Source organism: Crotalus tigris, unplaced genomic scaffold (assembly GCF_016545835.1).
Source record: "Crotalus tigris isolate CLP2741 ecotype Arizona unplaced genomic scaffold, ASM1654583v1 scf7180000024371.1489680, whole genome shotgun sequence".
Taxonomy (NCBI): Eukaryota; Metazoa; Chordata; class Lepidosauria; order Squamata; family Viperidae; genus Crotalus; species Crotalus tigris.
The window spans coordinates 726,719-739,303 of record NW_024100541.1 but is presented as its reverse complement, the minus strand read 5'-3'; the positions used below and the strand labels follow the sequence as shown (position 1 = coordinate 739,303).

The 12,585-nt window shown below is 41.9% G+C and overlaps 1 protein-coding gene across 2 annotated transcripts in view; it reads left to right on the top strand.

The window, feature by feature from the left end:
* The window catches only part of CUEDC1 (CUE domain containing 1), a 98,143-nt gene that overhangs the window by 50,534 nt on the left and 35,024 nt on the right, over positions 1-12,585 (top strand). For both annotated transcript variants that reach the window (XM_039328138.1, XM_039328137.1), the window contains exons 2-3: positions 6,766-6,913; positions 10,683-11,317. In XM_039328138.1, the coding sequence (XP_039184072.1) occupies positions 11,027-11,317 (291 nt within the window). In that variant the 5' untranslated portion in view covers positions 6,766-6,913; positions 10,683-11,026. The remainder of the gene's footprint in view (positions 1-6,765; positions 6,914-10,682; positions 11,318-12,585) is intronic.

Sequence of the window (12,585 nt, the reverse complement as noted above, 5' to 3'; positions counted from 1 at the left end):
AGAAGAAACCATTCAATACCCAACAATTTCCAGCAGAAATTTGAGGTTAGTCTTCTCATAAATAATATTTACTTCTCCCCAGATTATTATATTTCGGAGCAAGGAGGAGAATTATTCCTCATATTGTTGAGAATTTCTAGCTGTGTTACATGTGCAACTACACTCTAGTGGAGTTCCATGTTTTGAGAATGTATCTGCCTGAATTCCAGATGCTCAGCAAAGATCTTTTAGGTGCCACTGGTGAGCTTCCCCGATGAGGAACATTTGTGGGAACTGGGTATGTCTAGTCCAATGTTTCTCAACCTTGACAATTTTAAGGCAGGTGGACTTCAACTCCCAGAATTCCACAGCCAGCATTGCTGGCTGTGGAATTCTGGGAGTTGAAGTCCACATGCCTTAAAATTGTCAAGGTTGAGAAACACTGGTCTAGTCTAACAAAGAGAAGGACTAGGGGGTGATAGGCTAGCAATCTTCCAGTATTTGAGGTGCTGTCAGAGAGAAGAGGGGGTCAACCTATTCTGCAAGGTACCTGAGGGCAGGACAAGAAGTAACGGTTGGAATGTCATTAAACAAAGCTCCAGCCTAGAATTAAGGAGAAATTTCCTGACAGGACAATTAATCAGTGGAACAACTTGCCCCCAGAAGCTGTAGGTGCTCCATCATTCGTGGTTTTCAAGAAGAGATTGGATAGCCATTTGTCCAGAACAGTTCTTGGTTTGTTTAATTATTTAGTGCATGGTATATCATATGTGAACTAGCAATATATATTAACATTTCAGATTAGTAAATAGAAGAGAAGAGCAGAGTTGGAAGGGACCTTGGAGGTCTTCTAGTCCAACCTCCTGCTCAGGCAGGAAACCCTATACCATTTCAGACAAATGGTCATCCAATCTCTTCTTAAAAACCTCCAGTGTTGGAGCATTCACAACTTCTGGAGGCAAGTCGTTCCACTGATTAATTGTTCTCACTGTTAGGAAATTTCTTCTTAGTTCTAGGTTGCTTCTCTCCTTGATTAGTTTCTATCCGTTGCTTCTTGTCCTGCCCTTAATACAATACAAAAACACAATAAAATATAAATGTTTAAAAGCCCTATGTTCAAATACTAATGTCTAAGCCATCTAATCATTGAAGCGCAGCACCGTTTATATTTTTTAAAAAATTAGATTCTAGATTAGTGTATGCCCTCACAGCCGGTCACAGTGTGATCTACAGCAGGGGTCCCCAACCCCTGGTCCATGGACCGGTACCGGGCCACGGCATACCAGCAACCGGTCCGGAGAAACAAGCAAAGCCTCATCTGTGAGATGCTGGCAGCACACAAAACCACACCTCCTCTAGTCTGCGGAAAAGCTCTCTCCATGGAACCGGTCCCTGGTGCCCAAAAGGTTGGGGACCTCTGATCTACAGTTTGATGTGGGACCCTGCAGTCATACTGAAAGGAGAATACTATGCCACATTTATACAGAGAGTCATGGATGTGAGGTGTGGTATAGGTATGGTACAGGGTCTCCTACTTGAGTAGGAGGTTGGATTAGAGCAGGGGTCGCCAACGTTTCTGGGCTGGCAGCCTGGTGAGAAAGGCACCTTTATGCAGACATGCGCATACATGCAAATGTGGCTGCGTGCGTGCGAACAGGACCGTGAGCATGCTTCCTCCGCAAATGAAGCTATTAGCACCATCATGCGGCTTGTGGCTCGGCTAGCGCTGATGCGCGGCTCGTGGCTCACCCAGTGCCGGTGAGAGGCTTGTGGCTTGCCTAGGGCCAGTGAGAGGCTCGCAGCTAGGCTAGCCCTGGTGCAAAGGCAGGGGATGAGCATGCGCACATGTACGCTTGCACTGGCCAGCCACTCATGCGGCCCTGTGGCCAAAACGGGCCACAGCCCATAGGTCCCTTCCAATACTGCTATTCTGTTTTCTTTAAGAATGGTGGGGGGAGCTGCCTTGTCCCTCCAAACAGCATAGAAAATCAGAAGAGCCCGTTGACTAAATTGCATGGGTCTGGCATGGCTGCTATAGTTTGCAACTAGATGGCATGGCATACTTTCAGTTCCTTTGCTGTGGGGAGAAGGAATTCCATGTAAATAATATTGGGGAGCAGAACTGGGGGAGAGGTGTGTGCTTAAAATGCAAGTAGTCCTCAACTTACAACCATTACTTTAGCAATTGTTCGACGTTGCGTAACGTAAGTACTTCCTGTTGTTGGTCCTTAGGATCAAGTTTCTATCTGTCTGTGCCTTTCCCCCCCTCCTGTAGTAAATTGTAGAAGGGAGGCAAAGAAATAGGCACAATGGCTTCCTATCGACAGAGGCATGCTAAATACACACTGAATGATGAACAATCGAGCAACGCAAAGTTTTTGTGCAAAGGAACACTCCAATGCAAAAAAAGGAGAATTGGTAAGTGTATAATCACCTGCTCCTTAGGACAGACAGTCCTCGACTTACAACAGTTCATTTAGTGACTGTTCCAAGTTACAACGGCACTGAAAAAAGTGACTTATGACCATTTTTCACATGACCATTGCAGCATCACCATGGTCACGGGATCAAAGTCTGGACACTTGGCAAGTGGCATGCATTTATGACGGTTGCAGTGTCCTGATCCCCTTTTGTGACCTTCTGACAAGCAAAGTCAGTGGGGAAGCCAGATCCACTTAACAATTGTGTTACTAACTTAACAACTGCAGTGATTCACTTAACAACTGTGGCAAGAAATGTTGTAAAATGGGGCAAAACTCACTTAACAGATGTCTTTCTTAGCAACAGAAATTTTAGGATCAGTTATGGTCATATGTCGAGGACTACCTGTACCGTGGAGATGTGTCTTTAATTGAATGCAGTCTGCCATCAGATTAACATCTTTTTATTTCCCAGCTAATGAGGCTGTTTCAAAACCTTTTTGGCACATTTCCCAGCTTGCAACAACAAAGCTCTGGAGATTTATGAGGAAATGTTCAATTTTCTTGGACTCTTCCCTGAAGTCAGATCCAAAATTGAGAATTATAAGCTGAATAAACATTGGTTCCTCAGAGAAAGAATCATTCTAAAGTGCGCTTGATCTTTGTTTTAATTGCAAAGACTGGAATCTCCCACATGTCAAGCCAAAGGAGGGCCTGCTTTGCACTTCAGAAACCACAATGTGGTTTGTTTGCTTTTATCATAATAGATAAGCCGGTTCATTCAGCATTGCCCTCTGTGCAAAGTAGCTGACTATGATATGTTTTGTTCAGCAAACTATGCTTCAAAATCTAATTTACCAGGATTTGGTTCTAAGTTATTGCCATTGGCTTATGGTGTTAAACTAGGATTAAGACGATCTAGATTTAAGTCAGTCTTCAGACATGGTAGCTCACTGTGAGAGTTTGGGTTCCTAACTACAAATAATAATAATAATAATAATAATAATAATAATAATAATAATGGCCAGCCAATTTGAATGTTCAGTTACCTGAGGTTCATGTCTAATGAATAAAAGATAACAACAATAACAACAACAACAATAATAATAATAACAATAAAGTTAGAAGTGACTTTGGAGGTCATCTAGTCCAACCCCCTGCTCAGGAAGGAAACCCTATACCATTTCAGACAAATGGCTGTCCAGTCTCTTCTTTAAAACTTACAGTAGCCCTTGACTTATGACCGCCATGGAATCTGCCCATCATTCTATGGTCGCAAGGCAAATGCTGTGGTTGATAAGCAAATCAATGGTTCTCTATGGGCTGATTTTGCCAAAAGCTGGAAGTATATGCCAGTTTTCGGCAAAACCATGGTAAAATGTAGGTCATATGACTGCAGGATACTACAAAGGCTTCCCTGAGGAGCCATGTTGTGTAAACCTCAAAACCCAGTCAGCTGTGGATTGATGTCTAAATCACATTCTGTCAGAATCTAATTATATTTCATCTCTAGTTATCAACTATAGAAAATACCATTTCTGCCTTCTCTGGATTCTGTCATACAATGAAGGGAAGGGGGTGAACAAAGGGGCTTTATGGCCCTCACTTCCTTCGGTACACTTCAAAGAAACTGGATGTGTATATCACCAAAAGGACTAACCATAACAATGGGGCTATTACCTTCATGTAGTTCTCTCTGAAGTCTCCATCCAGCCGGCAGTAAGGAAAAGGGGGTGGGAGTGTAATGCCTGAGACTGTCGCTGGAAGAAGGGGGTGATTGGGTGGGGCTACTGGGGAACCCCTTAAAACCTTGAATGGGAGAGCTTGGACCCCAAGTCCTGTCTAGAACGCCTGCAACCATTTTCTCTTAATAAAGGATGCCTGTTGGAAGAATTATTCCAAGAGTTTTGTCTTCTTAAGATGCAAAGTGGGGTGGGTCCTTACACATTCACTTAATCCTTTAACACAGGGGTCTTCAAACTTGGCCCTTTTATGACTTGTGGACTTCAACTCCCAGAATTCCTCAGCCAGTGTGCCTGGTTGAGGAATTCTGGGAGTTGAAGTCCACAAATCATAAACGGGCCAACTTCGAAGACCCCTGCTTTAACAGGAAGAGATGACCTCATAGTGAGCAGCTAAAGAGGCAAGGCCCTCCATTAGAAAGCTCATCCCAAAGAACTGATAAAGAGGAATACATGGTATAGGCTACTGTATCTTTTTGGCTGTAAATTAGCCGGCATTACCTTATGGTAAGATGGGCGGCCAGCACATTTTATAAGTAAACAAATACAATGTATAAATAACAACTGTTGCAGCAACCCCATGATCATGTGACCAAAATTCAGATGCTTGGCAACTTACTCATATTTATGACACCTGCAGTGTCATCATAAATGCCAAAAAAGGAGAATTGGTGAGTGTATAATCACCTGCTCCTTAGAACAGGCGGTCCTCAACTTAACAACAGTTCATTTAGTGACTTTTCCAAGTTACAACGGCACTGAAAAAAGTGACTTATGACCATTTTTCACACGACCATTGCAGCATCCCCATGGTCACGGGATCAAAATCTGGACACTTGGCAAGTGGCACGTATTTACGACGGTTGCAGTGTCTTGGGGGTCACGTGATCCCCTTTTGTGACCTTCTGACAGGCAAAATCAATGGGGAAGCCAGATTCACTTAACAATTGTGTTACTAACTGCCATGATTCACTTAATAATTGTGGCAAGAAAGGCCATAAAATGGGGCAAAACTCATTTAACAACTGTCTCACTTAACAGAAATTTCGGGGTCAATTGTCATAAGTCGAGGACTACCTGTACAAAGAGGGTTAGCTGTTTTTCTTACATTTTTTTTGTTACTATGCAGTGAACAGAGTTGTTCTGGGCTGGGCAGCTTCTTCCTCCTCCTCCTCCTCCATCATCATCAACATGTTTGAATCTTCTTTAAAAGACCCTCTTAGGACCCTCTTGGTTATTAGGATTGTTATACAATCTAATTTCTGACAGTGTTCATATGACTAGAGCAATTAAAACTAGAGTGATGGCATTTGCATGGCATGCTAATGATGTGGCTGTTGCTTCGTTCATTTATGGTTCAGTGCCTCACGTAAACCTCAAAAATGGGTCATTCCATAACCAGCTAAAATACATTCGTGGGAACAGATCTCTCAAAGGGTATTGAGTTACGAAGTATTACTCTACGGGCAAGGCGGGGGGGGGCGGGGGTCAGACTAATGAAAGCTGTGTCATGATGCCAGTTCCCCGCTTTTTCTATATGATTGACAATGTCCCGTGCATGTCTCAAACTTGAATCAAATTTGATTGCCTATTTCCAGTTGTTTCTGGAAATTCTGGAAATAAACAAATATATATATATACATATAATCAATACATATAATCTTTGACTTACGACCACAATTGAGCCCCACATTTCTGCTGCTAAGTGAGTGAGACATTTGTTAAGTGAGTTTTGCCCCATTTTATGACCTTTCTTGCCACATTGTTAAGTGAATCACGGCAGTTGTTAAGTTAGTAACACAATTATTAAGTGAATCTGGCTTCCCCACTGACTTTGCTTGTCAGAAGGTCACAAAAGAAAGTCACAAATGGTGATCACGTGACCCTGGAATACTGCAACTGTCATAAATATGAACCACTTAGCAAGCATTGAAATATTGGTCACGTGACCATGAAGATGCTGCAACAGTCATAAATGTGAAAAATGGCCATAAGTCACTTTTTTCAGTGCTCTTTTAACTTTAAATATTCACTGAACAAATGGTTGTAAGTTGAGGACCACCTGTACTGATGTAATGGCTTCATTTCCTTGCCCTGATGTTTGTCATCTGACCAGCGTACACACATTTAAACCAGCAACTGAGCTGTGAATTTTTGCTGTAAATTTTATTTCTTTGCCCACATTCATAAATTACATTGTCAAGGATGAAACTTTGGCAGCTATATGCTCTGCGTTTCAACTTGCCTTTAGAGTAAGGGGGGAAGTATTAATTTTGAGTGAGTTAGATGGAGAAACAGAACTTCTACGACCGTGAGAGCCTGAAACCTTTTCAAGGACACCATAACAGGTGTAGATGTAAAGCAGACAGTTCCCATAGCAAAGTGAACTTGTTCATATGGACTATGTAAGACCTTGGGGGAATTGGCTGAGGAAATTATTGTTTAAGTCTATGAATTGGTGTTGGAACCTCAGAGTTAGTTTTGCTTCGACATTACCATGCAGTGTACTCAATAAAGAGTAAAATTTTTGGAGATGGGATGAATCTGGAGTTTTATTTGGCTTCTCAAGCTGGATGTTGACATACATGCAATAATCTTTGAAATGACATTGCTCTTTTTTGCAGGCTGCTGTTGTCTCCATCCTTTTGGACAGACAATGGAAGAATCTCTCTCTCTGCCTTGACCAGAAGCCGTTCATTCAGAATTATTGGAGGAATGAGATGGTGATGTGGCCTTGAGAATCTTTTTCATGTTCAAAATATACCTTTGAAGGTATGATTTTTCAGCTCATACCTCCTAAAATTCCAAGACTGTTAGACCAAGGCAGGCAGTTGTCTTAAGGGGTGGGTGCGGGTAAAGAGATCAGGGGTCACAGGTGTTGCCTGCTTCCCCCTACCCTCAAATAGATCCCCTTAAGTATCTCCAACATGAGGAAGGTTGAGCTCCTCCAATCATTTATTAATGGAGAAATGCAAAATAGCTTTAAAAAGGAAAAAAGGAAGACCTTTAAGATAAACCGTAATACAGGTAGTCCTTGAGATACAACTATTTGTTTAACGACCAAAGTTATAATGGCACTGAAAAAATGTGACTTACAGCCTGACTTTGCACTTGTAACTGTCATGTGATCAAAATTCAGGCACTTGTCAACCAGCATGAATTTACAACTGTTGCAGGTGAATTGTTATTTGTGACTTTCCCAGCTGGCTTCAACAAGCAAAATCAATGGGGGAAGCCAGATTCGCTGAAGGACTGAGTGATTCACTTAATAAGTGCAGTGATTTGCTTAACAAACATGGCAGAAAAGGTCGTAAAATGGGGGGCAGCTTGCTTAACAACCATCATTGTTCAGCAATTGGTCCCAATTTTAGTTGTAAGTTGATGACTACGTTTACTGCTCTTATTTTATTTGAATTATTTTTAGTTAATATTTATTACCTTAAATTTGAATATATGGTTTTACCTTTTTCATCTCAACTGAACTTCGCAGTGGGCTGTATATGTAATGACAGTACCACAGAGATATAGAATACTTTGAACACTTCAGGTAATAAAACAGATAAATATGCAAATCAAAACAGCAATATTCTTGAAGAGTTATTGCTATACTGTGGATGCTCTTCACCAGAGCTCATTTACCGGTACTCCATAAAATACCTAAGAATATTCCAAGTAGTTGAGGGCTGCAGTTAGACGTGAATGATAGGCACAAGAGCATTTTAGTGCATAAGACACTCACATAGTAAGTTTATTTATTTATAACATTTACATAGCCATCCATCTTATGTCCAATTGCTTTCTAATGGTTTTATTTCACCTTTGCATTTTATAAAATGTAAGTTCTGTTACCTCTTTTGAGTTTTGAAATCTCCTACATGCCGCTTGATGGAAATTGAATGATTTTTGTTTCCTTTTGTGGATCTGAGGTATTTATTGTGGATCTGAGCTGTAGACTTTTAATATGTCAATTTGGGGGGGGGGGAGGTGTTATTCCAGTCTGCTAAGCTGTGGATTTTACCTCTTGATAAATTGTTCAGGAGGGTTTGGGACCTGACACAAAAGCACAGTGGGATTGTCAGTGAAATGGGCCTATTAGTTCTATATTGGAATGCTGCAGAAAAAAACTTGGACTACTGAGAAACAATATAAGAAGCATGCAAATTGGACATGCAGATTTACTTTGCCCTTGAGGCTTGAAGTCAGTGACCCAACTATAGTCAATAAAACAATTATCTGGATCTTCTCCAGATGTTTGGGTAAGTTCCTTGTGTGTGTTTTCTATCAAATCTCAGACAGCTTAAAATTGTCTTTACCTGTTCTAGTATTAAAGTAGACTTTTCCATTTAGACAGGCAATCAGCTACGATAATTTTACCACAAGTACATCTAATGCAATTCCCTGTCCAGTGTGTTTGTCAAGTGATTCATAGGGAGTGGGATCAATTTAGCATCTCTTAGCTGCTTTAGACTGGTGGGGGCATGATACATATTTTCCATCCTCTGGGCACTGATTTCCTTCTGCTATGGGCTCTAGGCCTATCTGGTCCTTTCAAAACAAATTTTTTCTAGACTGGCCTCTGAAAGGTGGACCATCCTAAGCCGCAGCTGATAAGTGGTGGTGATGATTTTAGGTGTGCATGTTACACAGTGAAACAAGTTATAGGCAGTTCCCGACTTACAACCATTTGCTTAGCATCCATTCAGAGTTACAATGGTACTGAAAAATGTGACTTATGACTAGTCCTCACACTTATGACCATCAGCATCCCCATGGTCACGTAATCAAAATTTGGACCCTTGGCAGCCAGCATGTATTTAAAACTTGCAGCATCCAGGGCTCATGTGAGTGCCATTTGCAGCCTTCCCAGGTAGCTTCACACAAGCAAAGTAAATGGGGGAAGCCAGATTTGCTAAACAGCCTCATGATTCACTTAATAACTGCAGTGGTTTGCTTAACAACCACGGCAAAAAAAGGTCATTCATTGAGGACTACCTGCAATAGGCAGTCCATAAATATGTTCCAATTTAGGTACAAATTTGACTTAAAAGGCAGACTTAGGAACTAATCTTGTTCTTAAACCAAGGACTATCTGTATCTTTAAATAAACATTCTAAATTCTAACTAGAATTGAAATTTTATTAAACCATTGTCTTCAGGTAGAAGAAAGATTTCCTATCCTGAGGATTCCTGCTTTTGAGTAATCATGTTTGTTATCCTTCAGTCCTCAAAATCTGGCTCACTGTATACAGCAGGGCTTTTCAACCTTTTCACCCATTGTACCACTTTTAGGATATGGCAATATCCGAGTACCAGCAGTCGCCTAGCAAGGTGTCAAAAACTTGATGACCCCCCCCAAAAGGAAAAAAATGATGAACTACAGGTAGTCCTTGACTTACAACAGTTCGCTTATGCCTGTTCGAAGTTACAATGGCACTGAAAAAAGTGCCCCCCAAGCCACAGCCGAGCAAGACATCTGCCTGCTCACCGGGTGGCATTCTTCCTCCTGTCCGAGGTTTTCATTGTTGTGAGCATTTCTGTTGAGGATTGGCAGCGGGGGTGGGGTGGGGGTGTTTGGTTTTTATTCCCCCCCATCTGCTGGGTGGTTGCAGCAGGTTTTCACATGACCCTGGGACACTGTGACCATCATAAATATGAATCAGTTGCCAAGCATCTGAATGTAAATCACAAGACCCTGGAGATGTTGCAATATTCCAGCTGATTGGCGTTTCTTCTGGGCTCAGCTGGAGTACCAGGATCAGTGCAGAGCTCCAGCTGGAGCCTGGCGCTAATCCAGGTGCTTCCGCTGAGCCCTGACAGCCCTGCAGCTCCAGCCATCTCTCGCTCAGGCTTGTGCGGTGCTGCACCGGTTCAGCTCATTCCCCTCCCCCGCTACTTTTCTAGGATGGTCGTGTACCACCTGCCAGGTGCCAGTGTACCACAGGTGGTACCTGTACCACTGGTTGAAAAGCCCTGGTATACAGTATTTTGAAATACAGGTAATCCTCAACTTATCACCGCAATTGTGCCCAAAATTTCTGTTGCTAAGTGAGACCCATTTTACAACCTTTCTTGCCACAGTTGTTAAGTGAATCACTGCAGTTATTAAGTTAGTGACAAGGTTGTTAAGTGAATCTGGCTTGTCCTTTGATTTTGCTTGTTTAGAAGATCACAAAAAGTGATCACATGAACCCAGGACACTGCAACTGTCATAAATATGAGTCAATTGCCAAGTGTCTGGATTTTAATCATGTGACCATGGGAATGCTGCAATGGTCATAAATGTGAAAAACTGCCAAAACTCACTTTTTTCAGTGTGTTGTAACTTCAGACGGTCACTGAAATGAACTGTTGTAAGTCGAGGATTATCTGTGGCAGAATTTAAAAAAAAAAAAATCAGGAATTTCTTCTGCAAACTTATCTCCAGTTCTGCAGAACTACAGAAAAGTCTTATATAAGGGAGGGTTTGAGAGGTATTGATATCAGCTTTCTAAATTATAACATAGTTTATAGCTTTTTGATAACACATTTCTTCATTTTTCAGTAAAATAAATGCATCTGGGGCTTTGGACACTCTTATATCTTTGAAGAAATCGTTCTCCACCAACCGCCACCTGTCGTGTATCAATGCAGGACTGAAACTGCATGCTTCTTCGGCTCCATCTTCTTTCGCCATCTCCGATGTGCCGCCATTTTGTGGTGGATTATCGGCCAGTCGTGCTGCAAGTCGCTTGCCTAGCTTCTTCTTGACCAGAAAACTGGAAGGCAGATTGTGCCTCACCCCGCCTTCTCCTTGGATTTATAAATTACTTCTCCCGGTTCTTCCTTTTCCTACCTCAAAAGCCGATTTGAAAAAGTTTAAACATTTTCCAAAAACGGTTATCCAAAATGACAAGTCTGTTCCGACGGAGCAGCAGCAATGGCGGCTCAAGGAACAGCTCTTCCGCTCAAGAACTTAACAATAGCCGCCCCGCAAGGCACGTACGGAGGCTGGAGTTTAACCAGGCGATGGAGGATTTCAAGACCATGTTCCCCAACATGGATTATGACATCATTGAATGTGTCTTGAGGGCCAACAATGGTGCGGTAGATGCCACCATCGATCAACTGCTACAGATGAATTTGGACTGCAGCGAATGTGACGAGAGCTCGGATTCCGACGACAGTGTTCCTCCTGAGGTAAATTTTTCCCATGTTTGAAATACAGGGAGTTCTCAATTTACAACCATTCGTTTAGTGACCATTCAAAGTGACACTGGCATTGAAAAAAAGGTGACTTAGGACTGTTTTTCACACAACAGTTGCAGCATCATCCATGGTCATGTGGTGAAAATTTGCATGCTTGGCAACTAGTATGTATTTATGACAGTTGCAGTGTCCTGGGGTCGAGTGATCTCCTTTTGCGACCTTCTCACAAAGTCAATAGGGGAGCCAGTTTCACTTAACCACCTTGTTACTAACTTAACAACTGCAGTGATTCGCTCAACAACTGTGGCAAGAAAGGTCGTAAAATGGGGCAAGACTCGCTTAACTGTCTCGCTTAGCAACAGAAATTTTGTGCTCATTTGTAGTTGTAAGGCAAGGACTACCTGTAGTTGCAAGTTTGGCTGTAAGTTTGAGGAAAAATTTTCAGGGTGATTTTCTTTTGTGCTAATTGTATTTGCCCCTAGGGTGGTGCTTCCCCAACTAGACCTAAGTGCCTTCCATTTGAGCTGCTTCAGATAACCAAGATAGCATCGTGGGAAATTAAAATAATGGTCAGGACAGTACCTAACTCTTCCCAAAATTATTTTACCACCAAACCCCAAGAATGTCCTCCAGTCTCCCTTTGGTAATGATGGATCCCAAATTTATAGCAAGTGTAAGGTTGCCACAATGTGGGGAAGTGATTAAATTGTCCTTGGGTTAAAAGTGATTAAAGTGTCCCTTTATGCTGTCCTTAAGTTATTATACTACTGTCTATTATTATTCTTTCTAATCTTTGTTCTCTTTTGATTTAATTCTTATGTTCACTGTGAGAGTCACAATTATTGTTGGTCTAGTGGTTAAGGCACCAGGCTTTGTTCCAGACAATAAATGTTTTAGTAACTGAGTCACCATTTAAACAATGGCAAAAGGAAATATCTGAACTTGGGTGGCAGGTGAAAAACCACGAGTTAAATGTCAGGTTTTACAGGAAAGAGGACGATTGGGTTTACCTGATTTGCACCTATATTTTACAGCTTGCTGTTTGTTTAAGATGGAAGAAGGGTGCTGCTGAAAAAAAGAAGGCTTTTAAAGTTAATGGACATCACCTGGGATTTGAGTGGCAACACAGGTGTTTGTGTAGATGGAATATGGGCCTTGGTACCCTCTGAGCTTGGTTGTTTTCCTGCAGACATTTCATTACTAAACCAGATAACATCACCAGTCCTCAGAGAGCACCAAGGACCCCACAGTTCAGCTCT